This window comes from Protopterus annectens, chromosome 14.part0 (assembly GCF_019279795.1).
Source record: "Protopterus annectens isolate FY-2018-M chromosome 14.part0, PAN1.0, whole genome shotgun sequence".
Taxonomy (NCBI): domain Eukaryota; kingdom Metazoa; phylum Chordata; order Ceratodontiformes; family Protopteridae; genus Protopterus; species Protopterus annectens.
Genome location: NC_056748.1, coordinates 268,638,311 through 268,664,369, shown reverse-complemented (window position 1 = coordinate 268,664,369; position 26,059 = coordinate 268,638,311). Strand labels below are relative to the sequence as shown.

Sequence of the window (26,059 nt, the reverse complement as noted above, 5' to 3'; positions counted from 1 at the left end):
TTTCTACCAGGGAAGCAAAACTTCCTGGCAGACGGTCTGAGCAGAAACCTTTTGGATCCACATGAATGGATGCTGGACACCGTAATATTCAGGATGATAACAGCAGTCTGGGGACGTCCTCACATAGACCTCTTTGCATCCCATCTCAATCATCAACTACAGAATTTTTGCTCCAGGACTTTCCACAAACTAGCTTGGAAAGTGGATGCACTATCTTTCATTTGGAGAAACCTCTCGGGATATGCCTTTCCGCCTCTTCCTCTTCTTCCACGGGTATTATTAAAGATCAGACAGGACAAGCCCAAGATGATGATCTTGTTGGCCCCAAATTGGCCTCGACAGTTTTGGTACCCCACTCTGGAAAAACCTATGTCTGGAGCCCCCTTGGGTCTTACCACAAACTCCAAATCTTCTGTCCCAACATCAGGGTCAGGTTCTACACTCCCATGTCAGCACTCTCAGCCTGGCGGCCTGGTTAATCCAGGGCCTTTGATTCCTTCTCTCCTACCCAAGCAGGTTATGGATGTCATTTTTGAAGCCAGGCGTCCTAGCACTAGAAAATCTTATGCAGGAAAATGGAAAAGATTTTGTTCCTGGATGCAGGCTCAGGATTCTGATCCTCTTCTTCCGAACATTCCTTTAATTTTACTTTACTTGACAGAGCTCTTCCATAAGGGTCTCTCTCTCTCTTCCATTAAGATACATGCCTCTGCTATTTCCGCTCATTATAATACAGACCCTCCTATCTTTTCCCACCAGGGAGTATACAGACTCATTCCACCAGAGACAGTTTCTCAGAGGAGCTAAGAACTTAAGACCGCCTAGATCTCCTCCCATTCCTGTTTGGGATCTCAACTATGTTTTGGAAAAGCTCACCTTGCCTCCTTTTGAGCCTGCTGCCTCTTCTGACATCAAGTTTTTATCTTGGAAAACAGCCATCCTGTTAGCCCTTACCTCTGCCAGGAGAGTTTCAGAGTTACAAGCTCTTATGGCTGTGGAACCTTATATTATTTTTCATCCAGACAGGGTGTCTTTGAGGACTAATCCTACCTTCATGCATAAGGCGGTTTCCAAAGTGGCTTTAAATCAAACAATCCACTTGCCAACTTTTTTCCCCACTCCTCAAAATAAAGGGGAAAGGATCTTACATTCCTTGGATGTACACAGACAACTACGCTTTTACCTGGACAGAACCAAGGACATCAGAAAATCAAAACAATTGTTTGTTTCTTATGCTTCAAGTTCCCAAGTTAAAGCCATTTAAAAACAGACCATTTCTAAATGGATTGCTCATGGAATCAGATTTTGTTGTTCACACCATGGAAAGCAAATCCCAGGGAGTATACGGACTCATTCCAGCAGAGCTGCTGCCACTTCTGCTGCCTTCCTCAGGGGAGTTCCTACCAAAGACATTTTGGAAGCAGCAACTTTGAAAATGCATGCACTGAACTCCAAGCACTACAATCTACCTCTCTACTCTAAGTCTAGGGCAGGCTTTGCCTCTGCAGTTCTGCAGGGCCTTTTAGCCACCCCTTCTACTTTATGACCACCTCCCTTTCATTCTGCTTTGGGTTTCTACCTTACAGTCATGACTGCAACAGTGCAACACGATGAACATAGTACAGTTGTGTACACCTACCATAAATGTAGATGTTTGAGTGTCTTCACTGTTGCAGTCTGGGTTTCCCTCCCTCCTGTCCCCTCTTATTTTTACTTTTGTGTGGTTCCTTTTTTCACCATTCTTCTGAGGTGTATTTGCAAAGGATATGGGACCTTTCTCATTTTGGGACTCCTGACATCTGGGGCAAGAAAAACTGGAGAAGGTGTCGGCTGTCAGCTTTGTACTCCTGGCGCTCTGACGTCAGGGAGCATGGTTGAACAGCCGACGCCGGACCCAGCCTTTGGGATTCTGGCCGACCGAGGACTGCCTGCCGGCAGGGGAGAACCCTACAGTCATGACTGCAACAGTGAAGACACTCGAACATCTACATTTATGGTAGGTGTACACAACGGTACTTTTCCTGACTGTTTTGCCTATATAAAAGGCAGGACAGGTATTACACTGAGCGAGATAGACTACTTCCTTTGAATTAGTCGAACTTCTTGTTGATTTTATAACTGACATCTCTAATTGTAAAATTTTGGCCAGCATCTACCTGTGGACAATATGAACACGGTACATTTTCACATTCCATTTCTACTTGTTGGATTTAAAGGTTTCCAGCTTCTTTGTAGTATACTTTTTAAACTGGCACCTCTTCTAAAGGTGACCCTGGGTACATCTCTCCATATAGAGGACAGGCTATAGTCAGATTTTACTAGTTCCCAATTTTTATAAATAATAGACCTAATTCCATATCCATCCATACTAAAAGTAGTTATGAAATTTGATGAATGAGTATCCCTCGCCACATTAATGCTAGGTTGAACCTCAGTAGAATAACTGTAGAGGCTATCTGCTCCTACTGAGCCTCCCAAAATAGGTTGGTAAACCCCTTTTGTTCTTTTCTTTCACTTCACTTATAAGGTCTAATGCTAAGGTGGAAGGATAACCTCTCTTAACAAACATATCTTCCAAACTACTACACTCCATGTTGAAGTCCACGTCAGTGGTCACCATACGGGCTGCCCTGACCAGTTGACCCTTAACCACTGATCGTTTCTGGAAGAGTGGATGGTTGCTAGTAAAGTGAAGTAAGGCATTGGAGTAGGTCTCTTTTCTATAGATCTTTGCAATATAATGTTTGTTTGTGGTCTTTACTAAGGTCTACATCTAGGTATGCTATTCTTTCCTTTTCAAACACGTGTAAATTTTAAGAAATTAGTAGTGTTATTCAAATAAGTTACTAACTTGGATGCCTCCTGTTCTTCACCGTCCACTAACATAAATATGTCATCCAAGAAGCGTGTGTAAAAGGATATTTTCCCTTGGATGTCAGGTTTCCTTAAAATATACTCCTCTTCCCAATATGCCATCACTAAGTCAGCAGCACTGGCTCCACAGGGGGGACCCCATCGCCACCCCTGTTTTCTGTGTATACAACTTGTTGTTCAGCGTAAGGTAGTTGTTAGTTAACACTATGTCCGAAAGTTCACATAGTAAAGTGATTTGGGGGGGGGGCAATTCACCCAACAGTAACCTAATCCATTCTATTCATTCATCCTGTGGAATGGAAGTATATAAATCCTTGACATCAATTGTAAGGAAGTTAAGGTAGTTTCTAAAGCCTATTTTTTGCATATTTGCTAGAAATGACCAAGAATCCTTACATATTTGGGTCTGCTGTTGTACATATTTTTTAAGGTAAAAATCTATGCATTTCGCTAGGGGGTATGTTGTACTATTCCTAGCATCTACCAATGGTGTCATGGGGGGTCTTCAATGGATTTATGTATTTTAGGTATCCCAAATAATATTGGGAGCCTAGGTGAAAGCATATTAAAAAAATTATATGTATTCAAGTCCATTCTGGCTTCAATAAACAGTTCTTCAAGATGGGAACGGATTCTACTATATGCTATATTTAATTTATTTCTTGATACTTCCTCATCAGTTACAGACGTGACTATTTTTTCCATTCTTTCCATATAGTCATCAACGTCCATGATGACTAATCCACCCCCCTTGTCTGGTTGCATAACTCTAACATGTGCCTCCCTGACAAGGAGTGTAGGGCCTGTTTTTCTTCACTAGTGATATTATATATATTATTCCTAGTTTGTCTTTGTGACAGAAGTTGAAACAAATCTAGCTCACAAACACGTTCAAACAAACCCAAAGTATGGTGCATTGGTGGACAATATGTACTGGAAACATGAAATGGATCATTTGTTGGATTATTTGAGCCAAAAATATAGCCAAGATTAAGTTTTCTAGTAAACAACTTCAGGTCCATAATTGTTTCAGCAACAGACGCCCTTCTCAATGGTACAAAAGTTTGTCCTTTTGCTAATAAGTCTGCTAACAAGGTGTCAATTAATGAAAAATTAAAAATTTTAAGTCACCTTTAGAATTATAAATGAGTCTCACCACTTCAGGTCTGTACTCTGTTGTTTCATCTACTGGTACATCTGCACAGGTGTGTTGTATGAGACGTGGTAGAACTTGCCTCAGGTTGTATCCTGAGGCTTGTTTCCGAAAATTTCGATATAAATTTTGTTCCATTCCACCGTGATTGGTGGTCGTTTTCACTGCCTCTGTTAGATGGTTAATTGTTGTTACCTCCCTCAGAATGTTCATTACGTTGGCTTTCCTGATGGCTGCCATGAGCTCTGTTATGATCCGTTTGGACGCCTGGCTGGTAATCTCTTCTATTAACTGGTTCCTTCCGTTGGTCTGATATTCCAGTTTGGGAGACAGGAGGTTTAGGATATGCTATTCCTGTTTTGTACGCTTCCCGTATCTATTTAGCTTTTTCACTTCAGTGCTCTTCAATTTAACCAAGTATGAATTAATGCTAGAAAAGCATCTATCATATTCATATTTGTACCGGTTAAAGTCCAAGTCACTTTTTATTTTTTCATCCAACACAGTAATTTCTTTTATTAGGATATCGGCTGCCAATTGGTAGTGTTTAATCATAATATCCAATAGTTAGAGTCCATGTTTGTTAAACAAACTGAGAAGGTCTTTGTGAAACAAAGAATTCTCAATAAGACCAGTGGGGTATTGCCACGATCTGAGGCCCTTCGGCACAATTCCTTCGTTGACACACTCTTTGAAGTATGTTATTTCTAATTGCAATTTTTTATATTTCATAAGCTTCAAGTCAAAATTCTTTAAACAATCTACCAAACTTGATGGCCCCTTCTCTTTTGTGGCATTAGTTACCGGGGATGGACCACTCCCTTCTTGTAAGTTTGGCACTTCGTTGAGCCAATTTTTCAGTTCAGGCCATGAAGGTCCTGAAGAGCCTTCAATACTGGTTAATGGACTTGGACGTTCATCCTGGACCACTGAATTTATAGAATTCAGTCCTGTCGGTGTTGCGTGTATGCTCACTTCCAATAATGTGTCTGATGAATTGCTCAAGTTGTTCCTTGGGGTAAGCTCGTTGGGTGGTTGGACTAATGTTTCCCCAGTTAAACGGTCCATCCTGACCGTCAATGCTTCTATTTGTTTCGATAAACACCCGACCAGCGTTGTTAACGCTCCTAGTCCTTCCTCCTCAGGTGAGGACGGCAGTGCAACAGTGTCAGGGCTGTGTTCCATGTCCCAATACCAAAACAAATTGATAAGGAATACAAACACAAAAAACAAACTAGAAAAAGAACTGAGACAAATGAGCACGCCCTCACTGCACCACTTCTATTAAAACAATCCAAATGGTATCGATATCCACCTTCAATGGACCAAGCAAAACATAAAAGTTTTAAAAGGTAAAGCCTTCAGTTTTAATTTCCGCTTTTCGTCCTGCTCCTAGCAGGATTTCTTCAGACAAACAACAAGAATCAACAAATTTCCACTTTTTAAAATAAAATCACATTTCAATTACAGTTGAAATCACATTTCAATTAAAATGCTTAGTTCCCTGTAACTGGATTTAAAAAGGCCAACCCCCCAAGAATAAAAGACACAGCACATTTTGTACTTTCAATAGTATTTGATTTTGTAAACAAGTAAAACATGAAAGTAAGAAATGAAAAATAGTAAAAACAAAAGAAATAAATATTCCCTTCTATATTGACAAGTTACCAGAAGGGCCGTTCAAACATACAAAAAGTGCAAAAACAACACAGTGCCTGACTGTGTGTTTACCTCCTTTTTTCACTTATTCCTGACATGTTGACTAAACTTACTTCTTCACCTAAAATGGCTCTTCAGCAATCCTTACTTATAAAGTTACCCTAAGCAACTTCTCCTATTTGTATGAATACTGAGAAACATCGCTCATATACAGCTGCCTTGTATACGAATACATTAAGGTTCCATGACTCATGTCTGCATTTAAATCTGTATCTTTATTTCCAGAACTCACCTTATGTTGCTACATATTAATGTGACCCAAAGTTGTTCAAGGTATTTCGCCTCGCTCTTGTTGCCACATTAAGACCCCAGTGTGGTGGAGATGAATCACTAAACGTCCAATAAAGCTCCACTGTTACTCCATCCTTTAAACAATTTCCAAAATTGTCTGCTAGTTCAGCTTATTCAAGCCTCCATTGCTCTTTGCTTGTGTAGTTACCCTAAAACACCCCCTAGTGTTTTTTGGTATATACCTACACAAGCTGCAATGGTTTATCATGTTATATCACACAAATAAACTTCCAAAAGGAAACTTTGAGTGTGGGGGGGGGGGGTGGAGGGGTGGATATTGATACTATTTGGATTGTTTTAATAGAAGTGGTGCAGTGAGGGCGTGTTCATTTGTCTTGGCTCTTTTTCTAGTATTACAAAGATGTGCTTACCATTATGAGGGAGGCTAGGAGAAGTACCAGAAAGTCATACTTTGCCAGGAGGAAAATTCACTTCTGAAGCCAAAGGAATAGAGATGCCCTATAATGAGTGTGTGTCCAACATCCTTGAGTCTATGAACTGTTCCTCTGGCTTTTGTATTCTGTTAAGCTGCACAGCCTTGTCACTTTGCTTTACCCTTGAACTCCTCCTCCCCTGGCATCTATACCACCTGTCAAACAGTTCCTGAAGGCCATCTTTCACCTCAGGCCATCAAGGCATCTGGCTCCAACTTGGGACCTAACTTCAAACTGGTAAATCTAACCTTCAACCCCCTTTTAACCAACTCCATTGGTAGGTCTCAAATTCTCCTTGTGGAAATTGCCATTATCTCTTCTAGGAGGGATTTCAAACTGCAAAATTGTGTAAAAAGCCTAGGCTTAACTTTCATAAATACAGGTTCAACTTGCAGTTTTAGCGCCTTTACCTGAAGTCTTCCTCTTTGGGCTTTTCCCGGTTAGGGGTCGCCACAGTGGAGTTTTATGGTGTCGAGTTGCCAGCCTGGCACCCAAACTTCCACGGAAGGCGCACACATGCGCACAATTCCCACCTAGGACCAGTTTAGTGTCTCCAATCAACCTACAGCATGTCTTTGGGATGTGGGAGGAAACCGGAGTGCCCGGAAGAAACTCACGCGACCACAGGGAGGACATGCAGACTCCGCACAGAAGGCACTCCAGCCAAGAATCGAACTGGAGAACCTCTTGCTGTGAGGCGACAATGCTAGCCGCTGCACCACCGTGGCCGCCCAGCTCCTTTACATGAAGTAATTGCGGAAATAGCCTTTAACCAAGTTATTGACTTAACAGTGTGTGTGTTTTTTTTTTCCCCGCTTCCCCCTCGGAACAAGGGTAAAAAAAAAAATTATTTAATTCCACAATGCTTAATTTAATGATGATCTTCGTATTTCACTGTTGCAGTCATTACATTTGGGTAATCCTGCTGGCAGGTTGCCCTCAGCCAGCCTGAATTCCAAAGTCCTGGGTCCTGCTTCGGCTGCTGTCGCCCCTTCCCTGACGTCAGGTCGTCAGTGGTATAAAAGGAGCAGCCGACGCCATTTTCTCCAGTCTTTCTTGGCGTGCGGTGCCCGATGCAGAAGCAGTTAGCAAATGCCGGTCGGCCCACTCATGAGATTTTCGGGTTTGAGTTTCAGATCCGAAGTCTTCTATAAAGCTAAGTACTCCATTTGGGAAACTTTTTTCTTGCTCCAGACCGATGTCAGAAAAAGTTAATAATTGTATTTCTTGTGGAAAGCAAATACCTCAAGGATTTTCATTCTTACTGTATTCCTTTCCTAGGCCCTGATCACAACGTTACTGGTTGTCTGTTTTGTGCTAGATTTAACCAACGCACTAAAGCGTCGGTATAACTTTGCTTTAAAGTATTTTGGTAGCCGGTTTAATTATCCAGCAATGTCATCGGATAGCCATCCCACTACTGGCGTTTACAAAAAACGCAAAGAAAAGGATAGAGAAAAACAACAGAGGGCCAAAACCGACGCCGAAGATTCTCCTAAGCCAGTCACCGGTTCGCTGGTTCTCAGGCGCTTTCGCAGCCCCTGACACCCGCTACTTTAGAGACGCAGGCCGCTACCGACTCCCCCATGGAGTCGGCCATGCCGCTGGATACTCAAGGTATTGGAGCCTCGGACGCTAATCCCTCAGATGGGTCCAGAGCCGCTGAGCAGGTACCTGCTTCTGAGGGTGTATTCGGTCCTAAATATCTTTACATTAAAACTTCAGCTTCAAAGCCAAAGACTAAAGCATCTTCTAAAGCAAGGAAACAAACTCCAAGAGCCATGTGTACAGGCCTCTATGCCCAAAAAACAGATTATCAAAATGGCCAAAGACCTGATTACCTTGATCAGGGGTTCCCATCCCCCTCATGATAAGAGGCCTAGGCAAGACACTGACTGAATCTTCAGATCCGGTTTCTATTTCTTCTGATTCCTCTTCTGATCAGGGATATTCTTTACCCCCCATGAGGATTCTGGTGCTGAAGAATCTATACCTTCAGCATCTCCTCCTGAGGACTATTCCTTTGGGCAAACCTTGCATTCCATGAGGGAGCATTTTCACTGGGAAAGCCAAGATTTTTCAGAATCTGAAGAGGCTCAGGGATTTCCTTTTACTACCACAGCACAGGCCTCTAGCCATTCTCCCTGTTAGACATTGTAGATGTGTTTTGAGAGTCTAGTTTGACCCCAGACTCCTTAACCCCAGCTCCTGTTAAGCCTGACAGATATTACAGGGTTCCAGACTCTCTCAAATTTCTATTTAAAAACCCTGCTGCAGACCCAGAAACTGTTTCACAGGTGTCCAAAGGGAGTTGAGGCCTCGACGGCAAAAAACCCAACCCCCTCTGACAGAGATTCAAGGGCACTGGATAGATGGGGAAAAAAGGTTTACACGTCTGCAACTTTGGCTATAAGGGCCTTAAACTGTCAGTTTCATATGCTCAAGTATCAGCAACATGTCGTGGGATTGCTTAAATAGAAAATATTAAAGTCTGAATGTGCAGAAAACAAGGAAATGCAGGATTTATTGCATGCAGCTGAACAAGTTGGAAAGCATACTTTGCAATGTGGTTTTGATTCTTTGGAGGCCTCCTGCAGGGCCGCAGTTACGGGCTCTGTAATTAGGTGGCATGCTTGGTTAAAGGAACAAAATCTGCCTGATCATGTTAAAGTTAAATTACTAGATGCACCTTTACAGCATAATACTTTGTTTGGTGTTAAGGCAGAAGAGGTGTTAAAGAAAATGGAGGACAAAGCTAAATCTATGTAAACTGTTAAAGATTTTTTACAAGTACAGCCACCTAGGTTTGGTCCTTTCCTGTGTCAGACAAACCTCAAAGGGGCAGATCCGGACGCCCTAGGGGCAGAACCCAGGCTCAAGGTTCTTATAGGTCAGGACAATGGGGTGCTTCTACCTCCAAAGCTGGAGAAGATAAATCACAAACATACAGAAAACAGTCCCAATGACTTTCCCCTGCCTGCACCAAGCACTTACCTTCTGGCAGCACCCTTAGGGGGAAAATTAGCACTTTTTGCACAAAATTGGCACATTATAACCCAGGACAAGTGGGTTCTAAATATAGTGTCACAAGGCTACAAATTCCATTTCCATACTCTGCCAAAGGCAAACGGCTGGCCAGATCTGCCAAACAATCAGTGGGCAGAGGCACAAAAAACAAGTTTCATCCCTTATGGACATGGGGTCTATTCAGCAAGTACCAGAGCAAGAGCAGGGACAAGGATTTTACTCGACTGTTCTTGGTACCCAGAAAGGGAAAGGCCTGGAGACCGATACTGGACCTATTTATTCTGAACACATTCCTGAATACTCCAAAATTCAGAATGTTGACTTTGCAGCAGCTTCTGCCCATGCTGGGCAAGAATGCTTGACTTGTGACATTAGACCTAAGAGACATACCTGCATGTTCCAATCAGATAGTCGTGCAGAAGATGCCTCAGATTCAAGGCTGGTTCGATGCATTACCAATTGTCTGCACTGCTCTTTGGCTTATCTACTGCGCCCAGGGTCTTTACAAAAATGCCTGGCACCAGTAATTGCATTCTGCAAAGAGGAATACAAATATATCCTTACTTGGGCGACTGTTTATTTCAAGCAGAGAACAAGGACATTCTTCTTCAACATCTGGCATTTGTGAAAAGACTTCTAACATGCCTAGGGTACACAGTCAACAAAAAGAAATCAAAACTAGTACCCTCTCAAGAGATAACATTCCTGGGTGCAAGCTTGAATACAACTGCCCAGATGGCTTATCTCACGCCAGACAAAGGCAACTAACTACCTATTTCAAAATGTTGGCAACAAAGGCCCAGTTATCTGCAAGAAATATTCTGCAGTCTTTGGGCTTCATGGCATCCTGCATCCTACTAATTCCGTATGCAAGACTGCATATGAGGAAACTTCAATGGTACCTAAAAAGTGTTTGGGCTCAACATTGCCACAGCCTGGAAACAATGAGTGTTAAGTTGTCTATCTCGCCTTTGTTCTTGCTGGTTAGGATCGGAGCCGATCCTCGGCTCTGACTTGGCCATCTTCTATAGCTCGAGAGCTGTTTACTGGCTCGAGGCTACCCCTTATCCCATGATGCCAAGCGCTAGCTACCCAGATCTCGTTTGCCGCTTCAGCTACTAGGTGTCGTTTTTCTGGCTCAGGCTTGTGTAAAGTTTCTTTATAGAACTTCTTTACTAGAAATAGTCCTTTTCCTAGGGATTTTTGTTAGTTATTAGTCATATAATTGTGTTGGTAAGTGTGTAATTGTAGTATTCCTTCCCGTCCCTTTAGAACTCATTTTAATTTAGAGAGATCTCCCCCTCCTTTCTGAGGCTTTCCTTCTATTTTCTTTGTAGGCTGGCCGTTTGAGTTAGAGGCTTTCCTTTTTAAAAAAAAAAAAAAAAAAAAAAAAAGCTTTAGTCTCTACTGTACTGTGTTTTTCTCCTTAATTTAATTTGTTTGGTAGCTATTGTATATTTGTATTTTTCTGTTACAGGATGTCCAAGGAATCCAAGGTGTCTGGGTTCAAAAAGTGTGACTCATGCTGTCAGAAAATGTCACTGACAGATGGGCACACTTCTTGCGTCTATTGTTTAGGTGCTGTGCACCTGCAGGATTCTTGTTCTATTTGCCATGCATTTAGTCCAAGAGTTCTGCAAGAGCTTAAGAATAAGCTTATTTTTAGGGGCCTTCTAAAGCCCCAGGATTCACCGGCCAAGACTCAGCCTGTGAAATCACCTTAATGTACCAAATCGTCGGCTCCAAGTTCGGAGCTGTCTTTGGTTTAGTCTTTACCTGCTACTTCGGTTCCAGCTGGAACCAATAAGACTATCTCCCCATCTGCTCCATCAGAAACTTCGGAGCCTTCGCGGAGCCACAACAGTCTGAGGTCCCCTTCTCTGGAATCGATACATTCGGCTCCTGTGTCTCCCCTGCTGCAAAGCGAGCGCAGTCACAGATCTTCTCACTCCTCTCGATCCTCTAGGCGCTCGGATCACGATGTGGAGAGCGTGGTTGCTAAAGTCGCAGGCACTTGCCAAAATGTCGATGGTGCCATCCATCAAGGGATCTGGGTGCCGGGGCTCTCTCGTCTGCTCCGAGGGGGCGAGTGGCATCAGACGCTTGTCCGACCCCGTTCTCCCTCTCGGAGCTTCGGTGCAGGTGAGCTCTGCTTCTACATCGGCCTCGGAGCCGTCTCCCTCGGTGCGTAGAAGGATTCCAATTTCCTAGGAACTGGAGCCTTCTCTGCATCGTGGCAGGGACGCCTTCGATGCCATGAGGAGTGTGCTGGCCTCTGAGTCAGCTCCACTAGTGGCCCCGCCGGCTCAGTCCCCTGTAGTGCCTGTGCCAAACTCTGCTCCTTCTCCAGACCCCAAGCGTGGGTAACCGGTGCTCCAGGGCACCTCATTGGGTGTTTCCTCTTCTTCCGAGGCCTCCCCTGAACATTCAGAGGAGCCCCCTCGTACAAAGAAGTGCAAGAGGAAGCACATCGACTCCCCTGAGTCTGTTACTTTGGATACAGACTTAGATGATTTGGAAGGGTCCCCAAGATCCCCCTCTGAAGAGGTTTCCTTTTCGGACATCGTCGAAATGCTTGAGCAGAGGGGCAACTGGAATCCCCTAGACCCTACCGAGGATGAGTCTGTATTCCTGGATGCGTTAGGTTCCGACCTTCCACCTCCTGGGTTTCTCCACCTTTCGAACCACTTATGTCCGTGGTGGCTCGGCTTGGTCAGCCCCGGATACAGTGGAACCAACTCTGAGGAGACCTGGCAAATTCATCACAGCACCCTATGATAAGCAGTTTCTTACCAAAGGTGTTCCTGTTGATGCCATGGTGGTAGCAGCAGCCACCAAAAAAGAGTTAGCGGAAACCTCTTCGTCTGTCCATCCTCCTAACAAGGAGTCTAGGACCATGGACAGATATGGGAAGCAAATGTTTGCTACATCAACCTTTTCTATGAGGTCACTGAACTACTTATGCCATTTTACCCAGCTTCAGAGGGATCTCCTTAAAGAGCTCGGAGATGCCTTTCAAGATCCATCAGCTGAGGGGGCTCAAGCTAAAGTGGCTTCCCAGCTGGTGACCCTTAATTCTGTAGTCAACTCCTCCATGAGGCTGATCTCTTATGCAGCTGATGGTGTGAGTAGAGCCGCAGGTATGGGTGTGGCCCTTAGGAGACGTGCATGGATGCGGCTGTGTAACTTTGCGGAACCCTTTAGAGCGTTATTCACCAGCACCCCCTTTGATTCCTTTCTTTTTGGACCACAGGTGAAAGACACTTTGACTAGGTGTGAGCAAGAAGGCAAGACTCACTCTGCCGTTGGAGTCCATTTTTCCACTCCTTCCAGACCATACCCCAAGGGTCAGAAGAGTGGTAAAATGTGGTTCTGAAAATCCCAGGGAGCCTCACCTGACACATGTAGGTGATTTTTCTTCCAGGGACAGAGGGGGAAATAACAATTGACGCCACCCTCGTGGCAGAGGGGGTCCGCAGAACCAGGGCAACAGTGGATCCTTCTCTGAGAAGCCCTTTCAGCATCCCTGAAGGGTTGCCCGCCTCTGGAGGTAGTCGGGGGAAGACTTTCACTGTATCCAAATACTGGCTAAATTTAGCACAAGACAGATGGGTACGGTCAATTATTTCCGGAGGTTACAAAATTCCCTTCTCTCTCCCCTCCTTACCATCGAGCAAATACTTTCCAGATGTTCCACCCAATCTGAGGGACCAAGCAGTCCTAGAAGTTTAAAGACTGCTAGAAAGAGTCATCCAGGAAGTCTCTGCAGACCAACATGGATTCGGAACTTACTCTAGGTTCTTTTTGGTACCAAAAAAGACAGGGGACTGGAGACTGATTCTGGATCTCAGCAGACTGAACAAGTCTGTTCAAAGAACAAAGTTTCGGATGGTCACGCTACAGTCCATTCTACCCTTTCTGGGTCAGGACAATTGGATGTGCTCCATAGATCTTCAGGATGTGTACTACCACATCAAAATGACCAGGCGCTCCAGGAGATTCCTTCGCTTTTGGCTGGGAGCCAGTCATTACCAGTTCAGAGCTCTGTCCTTTGGTCTCACCACAGCCCCCAGGGTGTTCACATGTATGGCAGTGGTCACGGCTCACCTGAGACGTTGAGGATTCCAGGTGATGTTCTTCGTGTTTCACTGTTGCAGTCATTACCATTGGGTTATCCTGCTGGCAGGCTACCCTCAGTCGGCCCGAATTCCAAAGTCTAGGACCGGCGTTGGTTGCTGTCGCCTCTTCCCTGACGTCAGTGCGCCAGAGGTATAAAAGATGCAGCAGACGCCAATTTCCTTAGTCTTTCTTGCTGCGCGGTGCCCGAAGCAAAAGCAGTTTGCAAGTGCCGGTCGGCCGACTCTTGAGATTCTCAAATTCGAATTTCAGATCCAAAGTCTTCATTAAAGCTAAGTACCCTGTTGGGGAAATTTTTTCTTTTTCTTTCTCCAGACCGATGTCAGAAAAAGTTAATTGTATTTGTTGTGGGAAGCAACTACCTCATAAGGACTTTCATTCTTACTGTATTCCTTGCCTAGGCCCTGACCACAACGTTGCTAGTTGTCAGTTTTGTGCTAGATTTAACCAACGCACTATTAAGCGTCGGTATGATTTTGCATTCCATTACTTTGGCAGAATTAGTTATATAATGCAGTCGGAGCAGTCGACTACCGGAGTTTATAAAAAGCGCAAAGAAAAGGACAGGCATCAGAGATCCAAAACGGACAACGAGGCTTCCGCTAGGCCTGTCGCCAGTTCTCAGTGAGGCGCTTTCACAGCCCCTGACGCCAGCTACCTCAGAGCCACAGGCCGCTTCCGACTCCCACGTGGAGCCGACTATGCCGCTGGAAACTCAAGGTATTGGACTCTCGGAAACTATTCCCTCAGATGGGTCCGGAGCCGTGAGCAGGCATCTGCTTCTGAGGGTGTTTTCAGGCCTACACAGTTGTATATGAAACCTACTTCAGCTTCAAAGGCAAAGACTAAACAGCTCTAAAGACAAAGAAACAAGTACAGCATTCTCCTGGACAGGCCTCCATGCCTAAAAAACAGATGCTTAAAATGGCCTAATTACTTTGATCAGAGGTTCCCATCCCCCTCCTGATAAGAGGCCTAGGCAAGAGATGGAATACGAACCTTCAGACCAGGTTTCCATGGTCTCTGATTCCTCCTCTGAACAGGAATACTCTCTTCCTCCTTATGAGGATTCCGATGCTGAAGAATCTATCCCTTCAGCCTCTCCTCCTGAGGATTATTCTTTTGGAGAGACACTGCATACTATCAGGGAGCATTTCCACTGGGCGAGCCAAGATTACTCAGAATCCAAGAAAAGCCTCAGACTTCCTTTTATTGCCTCAGCACAGGCCCCTTGCTATCCCACCTGTTTTAGACATTGTAGATGATGTGTTTCCAGAGTCTAGTCTATCTCCAGACTCTTTACCACCAGCCCCTGTTAAGCCAGACAGATACTACAGGGTTCCTGACTCTCATAAATTTCTTTATAAAAAAACCCTGCTGCTGACACAGAAACCATCTCTCGGGGTCCCAAAGGGGTCAAGGCTTCCACTGCAAAAAACCCTGTCCCCCCTGATAGGGATTCTAGGGCCCTGGACAGATGGGGTAAAAAGTTTTCTACTTCTGCTGCTTTGGCTGTAAGAGCTTTAAATTGCCAATTTCATATGCTTAAATATTAGCAATATCTTATGTCACTGCTTAAACAGAAAATGTTGACAAATTCAGAATGTGCAGAAAACAAACACAGGATTTATTGTATGCAGCTGAACAAGTGGGGAAACATACTTTGCAATGCGGTTTTGATTCTCTGGAGTCCTCCTGCAGTGCTGCTGTCACAGGTTCTGTCATTAGGAGGCATGCTTGGTTAAAAGAACAGAATCTGCCTGATCATGTTAAAGCAAAACTTTTTAGATGCTCCATTACAGCATGATACTTTTTTGGTGTTAAAGCAGAAGAGGTGTTGAAGAAAATGGAGGACAAAGCTAAATCTATGCAAACAGTCAAGGATTTCTTGCAGGTACAGCCTCCCAGATTTAGTAGAAACTGGCCTACAAAGAATTGGTCCTTTCCAGTGTCAGACAGGCCACAAAGGGGCAGATACAGATGCCCTAGAGGCAGATCCCAGCCCCAAGGTTTGTACAGGTCTAAACAATGGGTTGCTTCTACCTCCAAAACTGCAGGACAAATCACAGCCATACAGGAAACAGTCCCAATGACTTTCCCCTGCCTGTGCCAAGCACTTATCTACTGGCAGCACCTTTAGGGGGAAAACTAGCACTTTTTTCTCAAAATTGGCACATAATAACCCAGGGCAAATGGGTCTTAAACAGTGTCACAAGGGTGCAAGTTTCACTTCCATACCCTGCCAAGGGCAAACAGTTGGCCAGACCTGCCAAAACATCAGTGGGCAGAGGCACAAAAACAAGTCCCCTCCCTCATGGACGTGAGGACCATTCAACAAGTACCAGAGCAAGAGCAGGGACAAGGATTCTATTCCAGACTGTTCTTGGTACCCAGAAAAGACAAAGCCTGGAGACCAATACTGGACCTATCTATTCTAAACACATATCTGGATATTCCAAAATTCAAAATGTTGACTCTACAGCAGCTTCTGCCCATGTTGGGCAGAAAGGCTTGGCTTGTGACTTCAGATTTAAAGGAGGCATACCTGCATGTCCCAGTCAGACAAACATGCAGAAGATGCCTCAGATTCAAAGCTGGCTCAATGCACTACCAATTCTCTGCACTGCCCTTTGGCTTATCTACTGCGCTCAGGGTCTTCACAAAGTGCCTGGCACGAGTAATTGCCTACTGCAGACAAAGAGGAATACAAATATATCCTTACTTGGACGACTGCCTCATTCAAGCAGAGAACAAGGGCATTCTACTACAGCATCTGGCGTTTGTAAAGAGATTACTACCATGCCTAGGGTACACAGTCAACGAACAAAAATCAAAACTAGTACCATCTCAAGAGATAATATTCCTGGGTGCAGGCTTAAATACAACTGCCCAGATGGCTTATCTCACGCCAGAAAACAAAGGCAACTGACTACCTATTTCAAACTGTTGGCAACAAAGGCCCAGTAATCTGCAAGAAAAATTCTGCAGGCTTTGGGCTTCATGGCATCCTGCATTCTACTAATTCCATATGCAAGACTGCATATGAGGAAACTTCAGTGGTAGCTAAAAAGTGTTTGGACTCAACATTGCCACAGCCTGGAAACAACAGTTACTCTCATACCCTACCTGCAGCAGGAGTTTCGATGGTGGGCGAAGGCCTGTCACCAGAACAAGGGACAGCCATTCAATCTACCCCCAGCCACAGACATTTACAGCGGATGCTTCGGATTATGCTTGGGGAGCCCACATGGCAGGAAGATGCATTCAAGGCACATGGTCCGCAAACCAAATGCATCCACATATCAATCAAAGATATGTTAGCTGTTCAAAATGCCCTGACAGCCTTCAAGGACCTACTACATCAGGGACAACTACTGATAAAGACAGACAATACCACGGTCATGTGGTATATAAACAAGCAGGGAGGCGCTCATTCTTGCCCCTTTTGCAGACTAGCCATGACTTTGTGGGACACAGCATTGACTTACCAAGTACATCTGCAGGCACAATTCCTGCCAGGAAAGATCAATACTCTGGCAAACTAAGCAGAAATCTCATGGATCCCCACGAGTGGAAATTGGATCCACAGGTCTTCAGCATGGTAACAAGGAAATGGGAATGCCCGGACATAGATCTATTTGCCTCACCTCACAACTGCTAACTAAAAAGATTCTGCACAAGGACTTTTCACTGACGAGCATGGAAAGTGGATGCCCTGTCTTTCAGCTGGAAAAACTTAACAGTATATGCCTTTCCTCCTCTGCCTCTCCTCCCCAAGGTACTCCTAAAGTTCAGACAGGAGAAACCAAAAATTATACTAATTGCCCCAGACTGGCCACGCCAGTACTGGTATCCAATCCTAAGGAACTTCTCAGTGCTCAGCCTGGACCTTACTTCAAGTGCCTCATCTACTGTCCCAGCAGAACAATCAGATCCTGCACAGCCAACTCAAGACCTTAAATCTGGCAGCATGGCGGATAATGTAGTCATACAAAACACACCTCTCGCTAAAGCGGTGATGGATGTCATTTTGGAAGCCAGGAGGCCTAGTACTAGAAAGTCCTATGCTGGAAAATGGAAGAGATTCTGTGCTTGGAACCAGGCTCAAGGAATTGACACAGCTGTTCCAAATATTCCTCAGATTTTGCAATACTTGACTGAGATGCTGGATAAAGGCCTATCCTTTTCATCTATAAAAATTCATGCCTCTGCCATTTCGGCTCATTACAATACAGAGCCACCAGTCTTTTCTCATCCTTTATTAAGGCAGTACCTCAGAATGGGCAGAAATTTAAGGCCTCCAAGGAGATCACCAGTGCCTGCATGGGACCTCAATTATGTCTTGGAAAAACTCACCCTGCCTCCTTTTGAGCCAGCCACTACAGCTGATATAAAGTTTTTATCTTGGAAAACAGCTCTACTCCTTGCAATTACTTCTACAAGATGAATCTCAGAGCTACAGGCACTCATGGCTGTGGAACCTTTTGTCATTTTTTATCCAGACAGGGTTTCTCTGAGGACAAACCTGACATTTATGCCTAAGGTAGTGTCCAGTGTGGCCCTTAACCAAACTATTCATCTGCCTACCTTTTATCCAAACCCGCAGAATAAGGGGGAGAGAATTCTGCATTCTTTGGGCATACACAGACAGTTACGCTTCTATTTGAACAGAACCAAAGCTTTCAAAAAGACAGAGCAACTACTAGTGGCATATGCTGCAGGATCACAAGGAAAGGCTGTCTCAAAGCAGACTATTTCAAAGTGGATAGGCCACTGCATTCGTTTCTGCTGTTCACAACATGGCAAGCCAGTACCTTTTGGCATTAGGCCACATTCAACCAGAGCAGCAGCCACTTCAGCAGCCTTACTTAGGGGAGTACCAACCAAAGACATTTTAGAGGCTGCTACTTGGAGTTCAGTGCACACCTTCACAAAGCACTATCATTCATCACTCTACTCTAAATCCAGGGCAGACTTTGCCACTGCAGTTCTGCAGGGCCTTATAGCCACTCCTAATGCTATTTAGCTCCAGGCTCCCAACCTTAGCTTTGGGATTCAGCCCAGTGGTAATGACTGCAACAGTGAAACACAAAGAACATAGTACAGTTGTGTACACTTGCCGTAAATGTAGATGTTCGAGTCCATATCTAGACGACTGGCTCCTCACTGCTACTACCAGGCATCATCTTCAAGCCAGGGACTACGCAATCACAGTCTGCTCTGTTAGGCATTACAATAAACTTCGAAAAATCTGCCTTGTTGCCCTGTCAATCTATCACCTACATAGGTGCAGACTTGGACACGAGGAACGTGTCCGCAGGGCTACCACCGGACAGGATGTCTACAATTCGTCAGCAAGTACAAATACTGATGCAAAGCAAAAGAATCGAAGTCAGGTTCGTCCTTCAAACTCTGGGTTCCATGGCAGCAGCCATTCTTCTAATCCCACTGGCCCGCTTTCACATGAGGATCCTTCAGTGGCTTCTGTTCATACAGTGGTCTTTCCAACAGCTGCCCATGTCTCACACGATCATGATTACAGAAGCATGCAAAAGGCACCTTTCCTGGTGGATGGTCTCCCCACTAGTGACTCAGGGCAAACCTTTCATTCAGCCCCCTCCGGTAGCAACTGTGACCACAGACGCCTCCCTGATAGGGTGGGGGGGGCATTATCAGGGCAGGACAGTCCAAGGCACTTGGCAGTCTCACGAGTACCACCTGCATATAAACGTCCTAGAAATGAGAACCGTGCTCCTAGCGCTGCAAGCTCTTCAACACAACATGTCACTGGTGTGGTACATCAACAAGCAGGGCGGAACCAAGTCCTACCCGCTATGTTGAGAAGCACTCAGACTCTGGCAGTGGTCAATTTCTTCCCAACGATTTCTGATTGTGACGCACATCCCTGGGAGGTCCAACGTCCTAGCGGACAGGCTCAGCAGAGCTATTCTCATGCCTCACGAGTGTTTTCTGAATCAGGTAGTTCCGGATCTGATCTTCCGCAAATGAGGACAGCCTTGCTGTGATCATTTTGCCACTCCCTTTAACAGCAAATATAGCAACTACTTCTCCCTTCTTCGCTTCCAGGTCACACACCCAGAGATGCTCTAGTCCACGATTGGCCTCAGGGACTTCTTTATGCCTTCCCTCCATTTCCTGTGATACCGAAACTCATACAGAAAGCAATATCGTTGGCTTGCAAAATGATCCTCATTGCACCCTACTGGCCTCGACAGATGTGGTTTCCGTTCCTGCACCATTACCTTCTCTATCAGCCCTGGACTCTGGATCCGATTCCAGACCAACTGATTCATCAATCAGGCGGGCTGCATCAGTCCCTCCAAACACTCCAGCTCACAGCTTGGTTGCTCCACTTCCAACCTTAGCCAGGCTTCCCTGAATTTTCCCGGCCGTACGTGAGATTGTCTCCTCTCACAAGTCCACAACTAGAAAGACTTATGCTAGCAAATGGAAACGTTTTTCTTGTTGGGCAGAGGCTAGGAACGTAGATCCTTTTTCAGCCCCAGTCCACGACATTTTGGAGTTCCTAGCACAGCTTTTTCATTCAGGGTCCGCTTCTGCTACAGTCAGGGTTCAATTGACGGCCATTTCTAGCTTTCATGTTGGGTTATTTAATTCAAACATGGTCTCATAAGCTCTGTAAAGCATTTTTAAGAGGGACTACTCTCCTTGGACCTCCAGTGAGAGATCCCCCTTCTCCTTGGGACCTTAATTTGGTACTAACCTCCTTAATTATGCCCCCCTTTGAACCTGCAGCATCCTGCTCCAAAGTTCCTATCTTGGAAAACACTTTTTCTGGCAGCTATTACTTCAGCCAGACCCGTCGCTGAACTTCAGGCACTGTGTTCGTCCTCCATACTTGGTTTTTCATAAGGACAGGGTTGCTCTGAGGACTAGTCCCTCTTTCATTCCGAAAGTCTGATCAGAAAACAATTTAAACCAATCTATAGACCTTCCTGCGTTTTTTTCCCAACTACACCAACAAGGCAGAATACAAATTACACCAATTGGATGTTCATAGACATTTGCGTTTTTACTTGCATAGGACTAAGGATCTAAGGAAGTCGGACCAACTTTTCCTTTCCTACGCTCTAGGCAAACAAGGTCTCCCAGTTTCCAAAGTGACCTTATCCAGGTGGTTGTCTCACATTATTACTCTCATTTATCAATTGAGAAACAGAGTTGCCTATCAAACCAAAAGGTCATTGTACTAGGGCTTTGGCCACCTCGGTAGCCTTCCAGTCTAGGTTGCCCATGGACTCAATCTGTGCAGCTGCTACGTGGGCAAATCCTCATACCTTTATTTCTCATTACAAGCTAGATATGATCTCCAGGAGCAGAGCTGATGACTTTGGTTACACTGTTCTGAAGAGTCTGTTCCAATGAGCCGCCCAGGATTGTAGGTGCTAGGGACGCTGTCCCAAACAGCAAAAACGAAGGCAAGATAGACAACTTGACATAACGAAGTTATGTACCTACCATAACGTTCCATGTTGGTAGTCTTCATCTCGCCTTCTTTCTTGCATCCCACCCTCCGTCCCCCTGCCCTATTGGATCGAGAGGAGTTTTGGTTTCACTGGCTGAGTGTTCTCTGGTTTGTTTCCTCTACTGACTTAGAGAGTATGACAGGTATGCTCAACCTGTTTGTTTAGACAGGTTGATTCTCTGGCTATGTCTGGGGTTAGCTATTACAAACGAGATCTGGGTAGCTAGCGCTAGGCATCATGGGATAAGGGGTAGCCTCGAGCCAGTAAACAGCTCTCAAGCTATAGAAGATGGCCGAGTTGGAGCTGAGGATCGGCTCCGATCCCAACCAGCAAGAAAGAAGGCGAGATGAAGACAACTAACATGGATCGTTTATGGTAGGTACATAACTTCTTTTTACTCTCATTCCCTGCCTGCAACAGGAGTTTTGATGGTGGGCAAAGGCTTGTCACCAGAACAAGGGATAGCCATTCACATTACCCCCAGCCAGGCAGACACTTAACAACGGATGCATCAGATTATGCCTGGGGGGCCCACATGGCAGGAAGATGCATTCAGGGCACATGGTCCGCAAACCAAATGCATGTACATATCAATCAAAAAGAGATGCTAGCTGTTCAAAATGCCCTGACAGCCTTCGAGGACCTACTTCATCCGGGACAACTACTGATAAAGACAGACAACACCACGGTCATGAGATATGTAAACAAGCAGGGGGGCACACATTCTTACCCCCTTTGCAGACTAGCTATGACTTTGTGTGACACAGCTCTGACTTACCAAGTACATCTGCAGGCATAATTCCTGCCAGGAAAGGAAAATACTCTGGCAGACGTACTAAGCAGAAACCTCATGGATCCCCATGAGTGAAAGCTGGATCCACAAGTCTTCATGATAAGGAAATGGGGATGCCCGGACATAGATCTATTTGCCTCCCCTCACAACTACCAACTAAAAAGATCCTGCACAAGGACTTATCACAGACAAGCATGGAAAGTGGACATCCTATCTTTCAGCTATAAAAACCTCTCAGTATATGCCTTTCCTCCACTGCCTCTCCTCCCCAAGGTACTCCTAAAGGTGAGACAGGAGAAGCCAAAGATGATACTGATTGCCCCAAACTTGCCATGCCAGTACTGGTATCCTATCCTAAGGAACTTGTCTCTATGCCCAGCTTGGACCTTACCTCAAATACCTAGTCTACTGTCCCAGCAATACAGTCAGATCCTGCACAGCCAACTCAGGACATTAAACCTGGCAGCATGGCGGATAATGTACTAATACAAAAAACACCTGTCGGTAAAGCTGTGAGGGATGTCATTCTGGAAGCCAGAAGGCCTAGCACTAGAAAGTCTTATGCTGGAAAATAGAAGAGATTCTGTGCTTGGAACCAGGCACAAGGAACTGATGCAGCTGTACCAAATATTCCTCAGATTTTGCAATACTTAACTGAGATGCTGGACAAAGGCCTATCCTTTTCATCAATTAAAATTCATGCCCCTGCCATTTCGGCTAATTACATTACAGAGCCACCAATTTTTTCTCATCCTTTATTAAAGCAGTACCTCAGAGGAGCGAAACATTTAAGGCCTCCAAGGAGATTACCAATACCTGCATGGGACCTCAACTATGTCTTGGAAAAGCTCACCCTGCCTCCTTTTGAACCAGCTGCTACTGCTGATATAAAGTTTTTATCTTTGAAAATAGCTCTGCTCCTAGCAATTACTTCTGCAAGATGAGTTTCAGAGCTACAGGCGCTCATGGCTGTGGAACCTTTTATCATTTTTTATCCAGACATGGGTCTCTCTGAGGACAAACCCAACAGTTATGCCTAAAGTGGTGTCCAGTGTGGCTCTTAACCAAACTATTCATCTGCCAACTTTTTATCCAAATCCACAAAACAAGGGGGGAGAGAATTCTGCATTCTTTGCACATACACAGACAGCTTAGATTCTACTTGGACAGAACCAAAACTTTCAGGAAGACCGAGCAATTACTAGTGGCATATGCTGCAGGATCACAAGGAAAGGCGATCTCAAAGCAGACTGTTTCCAAGTGGATAGGCTACTGCATCCGTTTCTGCTATTTACACCATGGCAAGCCAATGCCTAAGGGCATTAGGCCACAATCCACCAGAGCTGCAGCCACTTCAGCAGCCTTTCTCAGGGGAGTTCCAACCAGAGACCTTTTAGAGGCGGCTACTTGGAGTTCAGTGCACACCTTTACCAAAGCATCATCTACTACTGTACTCTAAATCCAGGGCAGGCTTTGCCACTGCAGTTCTTCAGGGTCTCATAGCTGCTCCTAATGCTGTTTAGCTCCAGCCTCCCAACCATAACTTTGGGACTCTACCCAAATGTAATGACTGCAACAGTGAAACACGAAGAACATAGTACAGTTGTGTACACTTACCATGAATGTAGATGTTGGAGTGTATTCACTGTTGCAGTCCAGGTTACCCACCCGCCATCCCCCTTTCTTCTATGGATCTTATTTTTCCATCTCTGATTTATACAACCTATGTGGTGTATTTGCTTATAGATGAAGGTAAAATTTATATTGGTGCTTTTATTGAGAGATATATATATATATATATATATATATATATATATATATATATATATATATATATATATATATATATATATATATATATATATATATATATATATATATATATATATATATATATATATATACATATATATACATATATATATATATATATATATATATATATATACATATATATATATATATATATATATATATATATATATATATATATATATATATATATATATATATATATACATATATATATATATATATATATATATATATATATATACATATATATATATATATATATATATATATATATATATATATATATATATATATATATATATATATAGATATATATAGACATATATATATATATATATATATATATATATATATATATATATATATATATATATATATATATATATATATATATATATATATATATATATATATATACATATATATATATATATATATATATACATATATATATATATATATATATATATATATATATATATATATATATATATATACACATATATATGTATGTATATATATATATATATATGTATGTATATATATATATACAGTTTGGCTACCCTTTTAGGGGGCACCTGACATCTGGGGCATGAAAATTTAAGAAAATGGCGTCTGCTGCTTCTTTTATACCTCTGACGACCTGATGTCAGGGAAGGAGCAACAGCAGCCGACACAGGACCAAGGACTTTGGAATTCAGGCAGACTGACTGCAACCTGCCAGCAGGATTACCCAAATGTAATGACTGCAACAATGAATACACTCTAACATCTACATTTATGGTAAGTGTACACAACTGTACTTTCTTGCATATTCCATCTCGCCAGGACTAGTAAACCCCCCCCCCCTTTACCTTGTGTTAACCAATGTTTTCTCTTGCCTTCGTTTTTTTTTTTTTTTTTTTTTTATCTTGGGTGCCATAATAGAATAATGTTTTCAACTGGGCAGTTGTGGTATCCTGGGCCTTCCCTGGCAGTACAAGGTTTTGTGGTTGTGGAGTTCAGCCTGTATAATTGGAGAGAAGAAAGAACTGAAAATGTTCAACCATGCATCAGCATTTATATTTAATCGATGGAGATGTCAGTGGCAATGATGATTGTGCAGCACAGTGATGAGTGCTTACCAGTGGAAGTCTGGATGTTGGCCTCAGCTGTTGACCTAGTTTTCTAAAGTAATGCTTGTAGCAGTGACTACATTTGGACATCTACAGTTGTGGTAAGTTGACTTGCATGACTGTTCTTTTTCAGTATTTGTTGCTTGCTTCTGAGAGTAATTATGTAGATGTTTTACATGTGAAAAACTAATATAGATGCACTTGAATTTAATGAAAATTGAAAACTTTGTCATTCTTTTTTTTCTTGCAAAGCTTTCAAGTTTTGTCTGCTTTATACTCGTAAAGCTGAGTTTCGCAAACTGTGTGACAACTTGCGAATGCACTTGGGGCAGATCCAAAGACATCACAACCAAAGTACAGCTATTAACTTGAACAACCCGGAGTCTCAGTCAATGCATTTAGAGACACGGCTAGTACAGTTAGACAGTGCTATCAGTATGGAACTTTGGCAGGTAAGGAAAAATGAACTTGTGGGCATTCTGATTAGTTCATGCTGCAAAGTGTAGTTGCTAAGCTACATTTTACATAGACAAATAATTTGTTGAAATGTACTTAATAGCAGTTTCATCACTGAGATTTGAATCCTTTAACAAGGTTTGGGAATTTGAAGTTGTATCAAGCGTGCTGCATTTCCCCATTCATGTTTTGAATCCATAAGGTGGATAAATTGCCTTAGCAAATTTTCATTTGCAGTACTTATTTTTGTCTGTGTTGGTCAGAAATTTGAATCCTCTGAGTATTGCTGTAGCTTTACTAAGGCAGCATAAGTTAGAGGATTGAATGTGCTGCAGTTTTCTTTATAAAACCATATTCATAAGGTAGAAAATTATCTTTGACACTGTAGGAGTGGAGTAAAATCTTGGAGTGCCTATTTTAGTGGTAATCGCTCAAAAAATTAAAAGAAAAGGTTCAGGAACATGGGGAGGAGGATTGTGAAAAAAAAGTCAGAAAGCAAGTCCTGTCTTGACTGAATTCAATGCTACAGTGTTCCTGACATGTAGGTTGTCACCGGTTGTGTAAGGTCGGGGTTCCAAAGCTTTACCTTCCTGAGCTTGTACTTCTGCCTGACTTCATCTTGTAAATATAGGGATATGCATATGTACAAACTAGTGAACACCTCAGACTTTCTTGCCGCCAGGCCAAATGCAGGTTGTGCATCTGTAGGACTGAGGGTCATTTGGTCTTTGGTGCCA

The 26,059-nt window shown here is 43.6% G+C and overlaps 1 protein-coding gene across 2 annotated transcripts in view; it reads left to right on the top strand.

Annotated features, from left to right (window-relative positions):
- EIF3A (eukaryotic translation initiation factor 3 subunit A) overlaps nucleotides 1-26,059 on the top strand; it is a 1,696,172-nt gene that overhangs the window by 233,302 nt on the left and 1,436,811 nt on the right. For both annotated transcript variants that reach the window (XM_044055975.1, XM_044055974.1), the window contains exon 5: nucleotides 25,119-25,318. In XM_044055975.1, coding sequence (XP_043911910.1) covers nucleotides 25,119-25,318 — 200 coding nt within the window. The remainder of the gene's footprint in view (nucleotides 1-25,118; nucleotides 25,319-26,059) is intronic.